Source organism: Anopheles maculipalpis, chromosome X (genome assembly GCF_943734695.1).
Source record: "Anopheles maculipalpis chromosome X, idAnoMacuDA_375_x, whole genome shotgun sequence".
Lineage (NCBI taxonomy): Eukaryota > Metazoa > Arthropoda > Insecta > Diptera > Culicidae > Anopheles > Anopheles maculipalpis.
The window spans coordinates 9,431,785-9,445,804 of record NC_064870.1 but is presented as its reverse complement, the minus strand read 5'-3'; the positions used below and the strand labels follow the sequence as shown (position 1 = coordinate 9,445,804).

Here is a 14,020-nt window from a genome sequence, read left to right as displayed (position 1 = left end):
TGATGTTTTTTCATATACAAAATCAAACCAAGTATATCTAGTATGCTTCTAGCATCTAGGCATCTACTGCTACCGGACATCGGCAAGCAGCAGCTGCGCTCTGGTGCAACGCTTTCGCCGTTAGTGAAAAGCAGCACCCGCCATTGTTTTAGATTTCTTTTAAAATACAGACCTAATGTCACCTTTCTTGTTCATATCACATTCAGGCATCACCTGACCTGACCTGACACACCCCCGTTTGGTTCACAACCAGTTTTCCGAAAACCCCCGCGCTTTTTCTTTTTTTCCTACTAACTACACTATACAAGATGGTGGGTCCCTCCCCCCCGATCTATGTCGGATGTCTCGCACCGGAACGCGATTATCGCCGTACCGGCATCTGGAAGCGGGCAAGATACGTCTCACAGTCGGTACAGTAGAGGTCCGGCAGCAGGCAGTGCTTCTTCCGGCAGAGATTACACTGGACCGTTTTGGCGGATGGTTTGATGATCGAGCTCCCATTATACGTCGCCAGCGGTACGAGACGGGTTGGCAAACCGACGACATTTTGTTGCTGCTGCTGCTGCTGCGACTCCATCGGTAGTTGGTAGTGCGGTTGTTGCTGTGCCGGTTGCTGTTGTTGCGGTGGTTGCTGCTGCTGAAGACACGCGTTGGCGGACGGTGATGGTGATACGGTTGACTGTGACTGTCCACCGATCTCAGGACTGCCACCTTTCGTACCCGGCTCGAAGCTCACCTTCTTCTGGGCTGGTTTCGGCTGGAGGGACGTGGATGGGGGTGCGGCACCACCGAGGGCAAGATGTTGCTGCTGCTGGTTCATTAACCCAACCGTAGTTTGATCGTGGTAGAGCGAAGCGGACATGTTACTCTCGTACCCGAGCGGGACAGGTACCCGCTGGTAAGGGGAGGAGGACCCTGGAATGGTGGTGCTTAGCTGTTGCTGTTGGGTGTACGGTGACGGCACGTTACCATTGTACGTGGTGGTGAGTTGTTGTATATGATGCTGCTGCTGTTGTTGTTGTGGCTGCTGTTGTTGCTGATACGCATTAAGAGGCTTTGGAGGCTTCTGGTACACATTGGACAGACCAATGCCTCCGTTTTGCGGTGCAGATCGCAAGGTTGATGGTGGTGAAGCCACCACACCACCAACGCTACCAACTCCCATCGTTTGCTGTTGATGCTGAAGCAAGGACGCCAAGTTCTGACGAAGCAGCGTATTGGAAGCGGGACTCGTGTTGGTGGTGATGGTGGTCGGAGAGGCGGACACGGTTTGATATCCTCCGACGACTTGGTGATGTTGCTGATGCTGCTGCTGCTGCTGGCCCACCCCGTCAAGCACGTGCGGCACGGTCATGTAAGGCGACGACCCGGATGTACGACCATCGAAGCTAAGCTCACTGCCCGTATCACTTCCGTAGAGACGTTGCTGCTGCTGTTGCTGCTGCTGCTGATGCAGCTGAAGTGTCATAGAGGGCGCTACACCGTACAACGAAGGGGAACTCTTCGTCGGCATTGTTGCGCTGAACTGATGCGTCTTGAAGATGGTCGCGTTTGCTGGTATGGAGCTATACTGTTGTTGCGATTGTTGTTGCTGCTGCTGCTGCTGCTGTTTGTAACTCTCCAGCTCAGGTCCGTTGTTAACAGGCACTCCATAGTACTGTTGCTGTTGCTGGTGCAACTGTCGCTGTATCTCCATGTTCTGCTTGTGCATATCCGCCGCAAGAGAGTACACAGGACCTGCGGCAGAAACCGGTGGCAGTGGTGATTGTTTCAGCTGTTGCGTTGGTGATGGTGCCTTGATCGGGTGGTACGTAATACTGGTCGACAGCGTCGGCAAGCGTTCCTGCAATGTGGCAGCTAGCGGCGATTGAGCTGGTTGCGATAGTGGTTGTGACGCACCAACCTCACCAGACCCTGCCGACAACAGCACACCCGTAGTGGAGTCACTTTCGAGAGAGCTAGTGCCGACAGAAGCACTACTACCACCACCGGCAGTGCGTAGAACACGCTCTAGTATTGGGTTCGGAATGAAGCCATCATCTTCGTCCTCATCGGCCGTCGCTACCAGTATGACTTGATCGCAGAACGAAACGCTCTTCTTTTTGGTGCGACCGGACGATAGTTGCGGTGCGTCGGAGCAGTGCAACAGTTGCGATTTGCTGCTCGTGCTACCACCGACAGCACCAGCACCAGCAGTACCATTGTTAAGCGTTTGCTGTACGACTTGATTCAGCATCTCGACCTCACGGATCTCTTCCTGTATTTGACTCTGTGCAATGTCGTAGCGTGGTTTCGGCAGTTGCATCCGATACACGACACCAACATCGCGCGGGCAATCAACAATATCGACGCCATTACTGTTGCCGCTAAACTCCGAACCTCCCGCCGTTTCACCCAGCATGCCCTCGTTTGCAGCTGATGGAGGTGGTGGTGGTGGAGGTGGTGTAGTACGAGCTGCTTTCTGCTGCTGGTCGGCTAGCAGCAGCCCGCTCATACCGGTGCGTATGTTTGGTGGATGCAGCTGTTGCTGTTGCTGAGCCTGTGAGCCTACCGATAGCTTAAACTGCTCGAACCGTGATGCTAAATCACGCACACTGCGCTGATCACCGGCGCTATTCGATGGTGCGGAGGTGACGGCGTTGCTCTTCTGTCCTTGCTGCTGCTGTTGATATTGCTGCTGTACGGTACTGCCCGCTTCCCGACACTGCTGTTGCTGCTTCAGGGCGAGCTGCTTCAGCTGCAACTCCTTCAGCCAGATCTCCGAACGCGTAGTTTCGTTCAGAATTTCGCTAGTGCTGATCGGGTTGTTTGGATTGGTAGAACCATTCGAATGATGATGCTGCTGATCCTGCAGATGGTGCTGGTACTGTTGCTGCTGGAGTTGCATCTGATGTTGCTGCTGTTGCAGCTGCTTTGCTTGCAGCTGTGCCAAAATGCTCGTCGTGTTTTGGATGCCTGATTGGCTGTGTGGCATCGATTGCTGCTGCTTAACGCCCTGCCCACCCCCATTCGTCTGCAGGCTCTGTATCTCATTCAGCTGCTCGTGCAGCGGCTCAAAATCGATGGCAGGCGGTGGCGGCGGGAAGTCCTCGCTTGCTTGCCGCGAATGGCACGTAGTGGAGGGAGGACTTGGGTACGGTGGCAGCTCCAGCAGGGCAGCCGACTGATGCTGCGGCTGATAGCGTACGATCGAGTCCACCTCCTCCAGCCCGATCGAAGCCGTTGACGATGGATGGGCTGGAAGCTCTTGCGCCTTTACCGGCGACTGTTCCTGATGAACAACCGCACAGGTCGTGATGATGGTTTGGCACGAATCCTCACTCATGCTGGTGTTGGAACTCATCGTGGATAGGTTCGATACGTTCGCTTCGTGGAAGGGTTTGATGCCGCTCGTTGGCGGATGGGTTGGCAAACCACTGTTAGCAGCAGCAGCTGCCGCCTCCGTCACGTACTCGAGATGTCGAAGATTAACACCGTTCAGGGGAAGCTTCTGCATCTGCAGCATCGACGGTGAAGAAGAGGCAGATGACGGTTGGTATGCGTTTGATGGCTGATTGTGATGTTGCTGTTGCGATGTGGCGGAACCGCTGGACACCGCTGTCAGTGCCGATCCGATACGAACCGGTGGCGGTGGCGGTACCTTCGGAATGGACAGCGTACGTCCACTACCGTGGAAGCTCTTGCGCATCAGCTTGCTACGCTCCAGGTTCGGGTTCGTGTTCGAGATGGGATGATAGTCAAAGTGACCCTCGGAAAGGTATCCACTGTTTGGGTTGTCCTTCGCGCTTACACTAAGCCCCACGGCACTATCGTCCAGTGATGTGCCGTGTGGACCTCCAACACCACCACCAACTCCACTATCCAACAGTGACGGATCGCCATTACCGTTCTCACCCATACCCGGTCCACCCGATCCTGACCCGCCGGTGACGGCCTCGGTCAGATCTGGCATGGAGCGATTTTTGCGCCGTATTAAACCACCCATCAGCAGCTTCCGGCGGATCTTGTGCTGCTTTTTGCCCGACTTTGCCTCCTTCTCCTTCCGATCGTTTGCATCCTTTTCCTCCTTGTGCTTGCGCAGTGTGTCCTTCGCGTTGACGAGCCCCGGATCGGTGTAGGAGGCGAGCGCTTTGTTGCGATCTTCGCTACGGCTACGCTTCTCCTTGCCCTCCTTCCCATCCTTGTCGCTGGTGACGCGCGAAAACAGACTGCGACTTTCGCGTTCGGTCGGCGCTTTCAGATCGACCGCCGGTTCCGGCTCAATGTGTTCCGCCTCGATCAGCTTCAGGGTGACCTTCTTCTTCGGCAGTGTGGCGTAGATTTCGATGTTCTTCGAGGGTGAGTTGCGTAGTACGCTGCCACCACCGGTACCGGCCGCACCAGCCGTCGTACCGGCCGTGGTCGATCCGGACAGCGCATGGTGTGCCGCTGTACTGGCCGTCAGCATCTTCTCCTTGCTGTTCTGCCGCCGATGCTGCAAAGCGCCCCCACTCGTCAGCACGTGGTACTGCTGCATCGTTTGATGGTGCAGATGTAGCTGAGCTTGCTGCTGTAGTTGCAGCTGTTGTTGCTGCTGCTGCTGCTGCTGCTCCTTAATCATTTCGCCACCCTTCTCGATCAGGATGCGCCGGTTTAGGGAGCGGGCTCGCATCACACAGGTGTTGTGCTTCATGCGTGCGAACGTCATCGTGTGCGGATTGCTGTACGGTGCATCCATCGCGGCACGTGCCTTACTAGCGGCGGCATGACACAGCACCAGTGCCGTCTCGAGATCGTGCGCATCTTCCAGCAGCCGGGACTTCTCCAACAGTTGGTCCGCTTCCATGCACAGCTTCTCGCAATCGCCGGACAGGACGACGGACTCCGGTATCTTCGTCATGGTGCCAGTTCCGCACGCTGTACCGGACGATGCCATCAGCAGCGAACCACCCGTACCGCTCGACTGATGCTTCGACGGGAAGGAATCGGTAGACGAGAGTGAGTACGAATCGTACCCAGCGTCATAGAACTGCCCGCCATTGGTGCCACCGGCCATCGTACCGAGTCCAGCGTTGGTTGAGTTGTTGCCACGCGTAGGACTTGCCGGTACGCTGCCACCGACCTGCCGCTTGCCGACGAGATACAGATACGGATTGTCCAGCGTTGTCGAGGAGGAGGAGGAGGCCGAGTTGCGATCTCCGCTCCAATTGCCCGAATCGCGCCGTCTTGGTTGATTCAGATGGTCCGGCATCGAGAGTCCGTCCGGTGAGGATGCTGTACCGCTGGACGAGGAAGGTGATACGTTGGGCATGCCCACGGAGTTACTCGTACCACCCTCAACACCGTTCACCAGATTACGGTTGTAGCTCAGATTCTGTGGATGATGTTGCTGCTTGCTGTTGCCGTTCGCTAGGACTCTCAGTTGCTGCTGTTGCTGTTGTTGCTGCTGCTGTTGCTGCTGTTGCTGCTGCTGCTGTTGCTGTTGCTGTTGGTCGTGCGTGGATGGGAAGATTTTATCCTGTATGACGGACAGATTTTGGTACTGCGCGTTCAACACGCTCTGTACCGCTTTACGGCTAATGTAATGGTCCTTCTCCTGTGCGTCCTCCCCGGCACCAGCGCCTCCCGTGCCATTGGCCGTGGAGAATATCTTACTCTGTATCACGGTCAAATTCTGATAGTCACAGATCGGTAGGGCCCGGTTCGGGGTCGGTGTAATGGCACGCCGGACATTCGAGCCCATGGAAGCTTTTTCCGGGCTCGGCGTAACGGCCCTACGGTGCTGGGCCAGCGTTGTTAGCTCTTGCTGATGTTGCAGTTGCTGCAGTTGCTGCTGCTGTTGCTGCTGCTGTGCGAGTTGCTGGGGCTGGGGCAATGCGTACAGCAGTAGCAGCGGCTGATATCGTCCCCGGGAACACTTCTCCACCACACCTTCCCAGCTCGGGCCGACCTCCTTCACGTTCGCATCGTCGAAGTACACCCAAACGCGCAGCTTCGTGTGAAAGAAGAAGGTGGTGTAGTGTTTGCCGTAGTACGACACGACGCCCACCAGCTCGTGATGGACGGTTTGGGCCCACCGATGGTCCGAAACCTGCTGGAACACGTCGCACAGGCGCAGCGTGGTACCGATCGCCTTCAGCACGGCGTGCACCTGATCGGCCGGTGGACGCTCCGAGTCCCACACCACACCGATCGATACAACATCCGGCCGGTTCAGCAGTGCCCGTCGAATGCCGATCTTGGCGCCACACGCACTCTGGAAATGGAGTAGGCAAAAAAAGGGTGGGAAGAGAACGTTAGCGTCAGGTTTTCGTTCTTCGATTTAGGTGCATGAGGCAGCAAAACAATACTGCACAATGCGTAGGATCGAGTCTTATGCCCTAGTAGACAATTATTTGCATAAAACTCGTTAATTAACAGTTAAAGTTGATGGTTTAATATGAACACCTACGAACAGTGTATGATCATAACTCTTGTCAACTAAATCAATTAGAAAAATACTCAGAAAAAGCTCTACTTAGAAATAAAACTACGTAAAATCGGAACAGTTCTAGCCTCCAAAGGTACAGTGGGACTTCACAAGGACAAAAAAATTTCAATGGATAATATAAAAATATAACTTTTTTAAAAATTAATTTTCTTTTTCTTCTTGGGTTAACAATCTTCTAAGGTCACGCCAGCTGCTTGTTTACAATAATTTGCGTAATCCATCAGTGGATTCGCGGGACCTGGCAAAAACGGTTAAATTTCTTAAGTCGACAGTTGTGCGAGTTGTTTAAAAAAAGTACAAAAAAACACAAACGACTCATCGTAAGGTGCAAACTAAGCGACACGGAGCGGAACATCTACGAACTACGATTTGGCCAAAAATCTTAACGCCTACCGCTCTACTGTACGACGAATCCGACTCCGAAAATCCCAATCGAAACTTGAAACCGGGGTTGGAAATCATTCGATCAGGTGCGGACCAAACCGTATGGTTACATTTTGATTGACGATGAAACAGCTCATGTGACAAAAACCACCGTATTTGTGACGAATTTGTATAAGAAGGAGTGTCTTAAGAAACGAAGATTGCAATTGATTAGTTCTTATGATGCTCCCGTCCCGAGTTTTGGCATGATCTAGCACGCTGCCATTATAGCAAGGACGTGCTACAATGGTACAGCGATAATTGTGTGAAATTTATGTAAGAAAATACTGAATCCACCAAATTGTCCTCATTTCCGCCCGAGAGTGCGATTTTAAGGAAGGAGCAGTAGCTGAGGACATAATACAAATAATGAATTGGTCGAAAATGCTGACCAGAACCGTGTCTGTAGCAGCTTTACGCCGGTTGATGGGCGATATCAACAGAAAAGTTCGACAATTTCTTCGTAAAAGCGAAGAGCAATATTTTTGATATTTTTCGATTGGATTAATGGTATAATAGATACAAGCAATGTGCAAAGTTTCTTTATGAACCAAGCCATTGTCTTAGTTGGATAGTCTGTCCTGAACTACGGGGGAACCTTCCGGATGGGATCTGTTCCGTGGTCCTGCCATGCAAAGACCAATGCTGTTGTCACCTCACCACCGTTGTCCGCTGTAGTAGATTTTAAATCGATGAAGAAAGTATGGCAAATGCTATTTTAAGGTTGCAGTTAGCAAAAAAAAAAAAACAAATTTTTAAATCGAATATTTTACACAGTAAAATATTTTTTTGTCCACATGATAAAGTATTGTGCCACAAGGCATACGGTCTGGCCGTTAATATGAAACAAAAGAGGCATACTATTTTTACTTCACAGATTCAATATTACGCTGATGCGACTAAAGAAAAAGACATGTAAAATCGTCTGCGGAGGAATTTCTACAGCTCTTTTCCTAGTAACGTTGAAGGATAACAGCTTTAAGGTGCTAGTAAAGTTAAACCTTTCTAACAAATATTTTATGGACTGTATATCACACACCTTAACGGCATGCTTCGGTTGTAAATAGCCATTTTATATGTTGGTGTTAAATAAATTAATTTTATGGATAGTAAGAAACCTTCTTTAGTAGAAAAAAAAACCTGTAATAAAAATAACATCAATGACACACACAACAGTGACATTTACGTCTCTCGCTATTTCTCAGACCCAGATCAACCCTTCATCTATTATTTGCTCGATTCGCGATGGATGGCGTTTCGATTTTATTTCCTTCGCCATCTCTTTCGCTTCCAGCGAAATCCTAGAGAAAAAGTTCAAACGTACACAAAGCGCAATAACGCACCATTTGCGCACTTTCGGAGCACGCGTCTAATGCAGAAAACTAGCGCCTAGCCTCGAAAGGGTAAAAATGGTGCTCGGTACGGTACGATCCAGGGTTGACCTTGGCAGCTGTGTGTGTGTGGTGCCACTTGGAGCTTGGTGGTGTTGAGTTTTACATTCAACAAACCTTTCATTCACCGTCCAGTTGCAAGCTATACCACAAACGCCAACCACCTTCCGCCGAGTGTAGGTGATCGCAGGATTACATTAATGTTATGATTTAAGATGCAGACAAAACTATACACACACGCGCGTGTGTGCCCATGTGTCTCGAGCGCATATACTCGAAACAAGAGAGAGAGAGAGAGAAAGAGGGAGTGAAAGAGAGAGAAAGACATTGTGTTTTATAATTTGCATAGCCTCCAGCATTGCTGCGCTGTTGCATTGAGGTACGTTCGCCTGCCGGACCGGAGAGCGACCGTCGATGGCAATGGTGTTGTGGGGCAGCAACTCCTTCAGCATACCACTTCTGTGTTCATTTGTTCTTGTGAGTTCGCACCGTAGGCGAACACGGTTGCGTTGCCTGTTTTGTTAGACGCCATTTAGCGCACAACCTCACTGGCGCCTTTCGGCAAACAAAGAAACCGTAGCCACGGATAAAGCAGACCGGGGACCCGTTGTTACTGTCCGCACGGTACTCGAAAGCCCGCAAAAGCCGTCACATTTTTCAGGGCCATCCGAAATGATGTCCGAAATGATCGGCTTTCCCCCGGTGCGCACCGAGTGTCGGGCAATTTTCTTATTGCTCACGCACTTGCATCTCGTGTGCGGTGCTGGCCGTTGTAAATCCATCACCAGCGAGAGAACGAGCCAGTGGGCAGGAGGGTGTAAAGTGTAAATCTTTGCCCCAGGTACGATCGTGGTATGGTTTGCAGTGAACTCACATCCTTGTTAGATGTAATTTTACTTCCAAACATTACTACTATTGGAGGTGAATTTAAATAAAAGCATATTTCTTGAAGGTTACGAGAGAATGAAGCCTGCGAACGACTGAAGCATCCCTTTCATTTTTACCTTTTTAACGCAGTGACATTGAGCAGAAGTGGTACAAGACGTACACAATACGCAAAAAAGCAGCATATGCATCCTTAAAATAAATTTAAAAAAGCATATACCACCTCCTTCCTTGTCTCTTTGTTGCAAACTTTCGCCGTTATCCACTTTAGAAGAATGACAGTATTTTTTGTTGTTTTCTTCTTAAAATCTTCTTCTTGACGTAACGACCTCTTAGGTCATGCCGGCCATCGACGAAATGGCTTTCTAGACTGCCGATACCACGTAGTGAGGTTAGTCAGACCTCACTGCGGGGGGACGGTCCCCGGATGGGATTTGAACCCCGGTCTTGCCGTTTGAAGACCGGCGCTGCTGTCGCCTACACCACCGAGCTGGCTGCCCCTTTGTTTATTTGTTTAAAATGTGTCCACCAATTCATAAGACACTCCTGTAAAAAGGCCACAAAAATCATTGCAAATCCACCGAGATTTGAACCCACTACGGGCATTTCCTATCCAAAACAGTCTGATGCTTTTACCGATTACGCTACGCCGTTACCTATTCCCGGAGTGCGTTCGGAACGCAATACAAGCCTACCTTCTCACTTGCTATCTATCGAACGCAAACACGCTAGCAGAAACGGTCAACTTACCGGACAGTCGCGGATGTCACCCATGTTGCCCGCGTTGCGCAGCAGCTGGCCGAACGTGATATTTTGCTGATGTTGTATTGACAGCGAGTTTTGCGATGTTAGCGCCGAAGCAGACACATAGTGTACCATCTAGAGGGTGGGAGAAAATAAAGCAAAATAAATGTTAAGAAAACGTGGCGCTTTTGATAGAACAAACCCGTGAACGACGAAAGTCGCCACATTAGTATGAGGAGATAATGACATTTTATGAAAATTGGGTTGGTGTTTGGTCGTTCTCTTTTTTTTTGTAACTGTTTAGATAGCTTTAGAGTGGAGGGGGGGGGGGGGAGGGGGGAATGAAGGGGGTGAAAGATAGCTATAAAACGTGTTGGTTCTTCTTTCTTTTTTTTTGAGCCGCAGCGCGCTTATCGCTCCCTTACCCATTCCCAAAGCGTATTACACGTTCGCATTCAGAATTCGTGTCGCTTCTCTTCACGGTCGTAAAAATCAGAGAATAAACACCGGTTAGCTGGAGCGCACCACTAAGCGCAAGAAAGGATGAGGAGCAGCAGGTGGTGGGGGTGGAGAAGGAGAAGGTGGAGGGAAACTTGATCTCGCATTAGGGCTGCATTAATTAAAAACGAGTTCATAGTGGGGCGATTCCCGTTAGCAGCGCGGATCTTCCCAACTTGGGGCGCCCTCCAAGATCCCCCTCCCCCCTCCCTTGGTACATCCCGACCTATCTTGAGACAGTTAAAAGGCAACACGCTTTAGTTATGCTGCGCGTGCGCGCGCGCGCTCGCACACAAACACACATCTACACGCTCTAAAACTCGTCTTATGTTGCTCCCAGCAGGGCGGGACCGGGTGCGGTGGCTGGCGAAGGCGGGTAGGTAGTAGGAAAGAAGGTTTTGCAAGCGCTCAGTTTTATTGAAAAATTTTGTGTTTGATGTTTATTGCGAATGCGAATGGCGGGCAGGAGATAGTTTATGAGGATATTCGCATTCAAAACTCGACCCGGGCGCTTGTTACGCTAATCTATTCGCAACGCCCGGGGTGAAGAAGATCAACCTTTTTATTGTGTATTTAAGAGTGAAAAAGAGAGTAATAAAACAGAAGGGAATTAAGATTTCCATTTTATCAGATAATTTGAATTTAAAAGAAAATGTCAAATTGAGTTTTTGTTCCCTTCTTCTTTAAAGACGCATCCGAAAATCGTTATAGTGTGGAGACATTTTTAAAAATCTCTGTGTTTTACGTGCGCAGCACACCTAGCGGCATGTGATTTGACTTAAATTTCACTTCAAACGTACTTGTACGGGCGAGCAAATATTTCTTTTTCTCGATTACACTGCAAAAAAAAATCGTGCAACCATGAGAATGTCCCACAAAAGAAAAAAAAATAAAGCAAAACAACCATCGCTTGCTTGTATCAAATTCACCTCAACAACAGCAAGGGACCTTAGCCAGTGGCGACGGAACCTTACCCAACGCTTCCGTTCTGGCAGGTTTCCGGGCGTGGTGACGCGTTCCAGAACGTGAAAATGCTGCGCTAAGCGCGAAGGATGGAACGAAAAAAAGAAAAGCTGCTACAAACCACCGTACCTGAGTAAATGGGAGCTTCTCCGAGTTGGCACCACACTCGCACACACTCTGCTCGACGACCCGCATTGCAAACCGCTGATGGGCAACGCATTGTGCCGCCTCGCAACTATCACTGTCCACCGGGGAAAGATGCTGATGGACGCGGTGTAGCAGCAGCTCGAAGCATTCTGCCGCATCGCCTAGACAGCCGAGCGGGAACCGACGGCCGGCGAGTGGTCCGCTGGCAAGGGCACGCCGCAACGGTTCCGGACAGAGGGCCGGTTCTGAGCTGGTTTGCAGTTGGGAAAACAATTCCTGCAGGCAAGAAGAGAAACAATAAAAAGGGCGAATTAGTTTTTAGTGCACACGTGTTTTTTGTGTTAAATTTGGAAATAATGGTAGAAAGCCATTAAAAAAAAAAAACCACAACAACCACGGGTGGCATTGCGTCCTTTCTTTGGGTTTGACAAATGGTGTGCGGTTTGTTGTTTTTTTAATTTTGCTTTTTTTTTTGGTTTTGCATGCGAAAACTCACAACAACCGCATCGATGCAGGACAGATACTCGTAGTGCTGCTGTTGCTGCAGCTGATGAAGCTCGTTCTCCATTTTGACTCGCTGAAGCAGCTCTTGATGATACTGAATGGCCTGTTGTTGATGAAGCTGCTGCTGTTGCTGCTGCTGCTGCTGATAGCTTCCACCCCAGCAAGGATGTCCATCAAAGCGGTCAGCTGCGTCATCATGATCCGGATGTTGCTGATGCTCGACACCCAAGCTGACGGTACTGCGATGGTCCTTGGGTAACGTTGCGCTGCCTCCCTGCGCACTACTGGTAGCCGACCGTACGTAATGGGTCGGCTGCAGACTGCTCGGGCTACCGGCAGCGGGACGCACCGTACCTTCGCCCGCACCCGTCGCCGCTTGCTGCGAAACGTTCGTAGAAGCGCGAGAGTCGGCAAAGTTTGCACTGGCGCCAACACCAGCATCGTCACCCTTCTTCACCGGTGCCGGATCCTTCCGTTTGTATCGGAACTTTATCATTGTCTTTTTGGTGGGCACTTCACTACACTGTTAGGACTGCTTACCATTTACACAGGGCTACACAAATGTGGAGGAGGGAGAACGATAAGCGATGGGAGAAATGCCCTTGAAACGCTGATCCGCTTTCTCGCAAGCAAAAACTTCCTTTTTCTTTATGCTTTATGGTTGGCCCTACCCTGGCCGGTGGCACAACCTGAGTGAATCATGTCCGGAACGGAAATACCATCGCATTCCTCACGGCACATGGTAAAAGGCCAAAAAGATTGCAACACGCGCATTTTGTAGAAAAACAACAAAAAACTCACACACAAAAATCCGGTTCGTCGCCTGTTCGCGCACATTTGTTCGAGCAAGTCTTTCGTTTTATTATGCACTTTGATTACGCTTTTTTTCAATACGATTACCCGAGTTTTACTTTATGATAGCAATTTTTAAGTGTTATTAAAATCGGAATTGGTAAACTCATAAGTAGCTTTTCAGTCTAATGTGCTCCAAAACCTGTCCACCGGGTGGATCTAAAAATCGTAAAATTATCTCGTTTTGTACCGGTTTCTATACATTTTTTTCTCTTCCTCCCAAACCCGCTTATCGTATCGCTTGCAGATCAAAACGAACCACCAACCAGGACCGGGGCAAACGGGACCAGCGGGAGCAATAGGGAAAATTTTTAATTGTAGCACTTATCTACATTTGCAATTTAATTACTCGAAATCGGAGGCAGGCTCGTTATGTGAAGATGGCATTACGATACGATTGGAACCGAAGGGTACGGGACCCGATTCGATAAGCTTCGCAATGGCAGGATTATTAAAGCTCAAGGCAACAAGATGTCGCAAGCAAGCTGGTTTTGTGTGTGTGTGTGTGTTTTAATTGTGGCTGCGTGTATGCTGGCCTTTTTAACAGTTGCCGGAACGTGGTAGCGGGAGTCGTTAAACTGAAAACGAGATTTTTACTCTGGCTCTTGGCGGACCCATTTGCAAAGGCTTAGCGGGTAGAATGACCTCGTAAAAATGGATTGTATTATCGGGATTGCATTATGTGGTGCATACATGGCGGTGCTATCAATAACCGTAAAAAAAACGAACGTTTTAATGTCTTTTAATAAAGGCATTTTTAATGTCTTTTTTGTTCTGTATCAGTTATTAGAATAAAACACACAGACACACACACACACACATGTTGCGACACAGTTTTAGCGTAGTGACCAATCCCACCGCTTAGTACGTTTGATTGCTGTTGGGCTGCTGGGGTGCGGTTTCTACGATTTAAATGGCGCAAAAAATGGGCCCCACAACTGTGGGAGCGCGCGTGTTGCTTGGTGGTCGGGATTGACTTGACGTGGTTGATGGATGGTTGGTAGCCCGTTGCCAATCCAGTGTTACGGTGAAGGGGATATGTATCGGCACACAGCATCAGGCGTCACTGATTTCAAAAGCCTTCCAAGCGCACACCTTGAAACAAGGGGTGAGACACTTACGTATATGACCCCGATTTCTGTAG

At 50.0% G+C, this 14,020-nt stretch overlaps 5 protein-coding genes across 9 annotated transcripts in view; 2 read left to right on the top strand and 3 right to left on the bottom strand.

The window, feature by feature from the left end:
* Positions 1–14,020, top strand: part of LOC126560710 (ras-related protein Rab-10-like) — a 254,816-nt gene that overhangs the window by 44,488 nt on the left and 196,308 nt on the right. The window lies entirely within an intron of this gene.
* LOC126560468 (60S ribosomal protein L10-like) overlaps positions 1–14,020 on the top strand; it is a 277,878-nt gene that overhangs the window by 200,528 nt on the left and 63,330 nt on the right. The window lies entirely within an intron of this gene.
* Positions 1–14,020, bottom strand: part of LOC126561545 (probable 60S ribosomal protein L37-A) — a 450,882-nt gene that overhangs the window by 376,829 nt on the left and 60,033 nt on the right. The gene's annotated exons all lie outside the window — the stretch shown is intronic.
* The window catches only part of LOC126556672 (actin nucleation-promoting factor WASL), a 159,723-nt gene that overhangs the window by 92,647 nt on the left and 53,056 nt on the right, over positions 1–14,020 (bottom strand). The gene's annotated exons all lie outside the window — the stretch shown is intronic.
* On the bottom strand, positions 362–12,567 carry LOC126560169 (uncharacterized). Its single transcript, XM_050216299.1, has 4 exons — positions 12,017–12,567; positions 11,503–11,796; positions 9,919–10,047; positions 362–6,235 (listed from the first exon to the last, which is right to left on the bottom strand). The coding sequence occupies exons 1-4, from the start codon at positions 12,518–12,520 to the stop codon at positions 362–364; spliced, it is 6,801 nt and encodes a 2,266-aa protein (XP_050072256.1). The 5' UTR covers positions 12,521–12,567.

Coding starts and splice junctions, on each gene's coding strand:
- LOC126560169 (XM_050216299.1), bottom strand. CDS start 12,520: ATGATAAAGTTCCGATACAAACGGAAGGATCCGGCACCGGTGAAGAAG. Junction 10,048..11,502: donor AGAAGCTCCCATTTACTCAG/GTACGGTGGTTT, acceptor CCCACCCTCTAG/ATGGTACACTATGTGTCTGC. Junction 6,236..9,918: donor GTGACATCCGCGACTGTCCG/GTAAGTTGACCG, acceptor CTCCATTTCCAG/AGTGCGTGTGGCGCCAAGAT.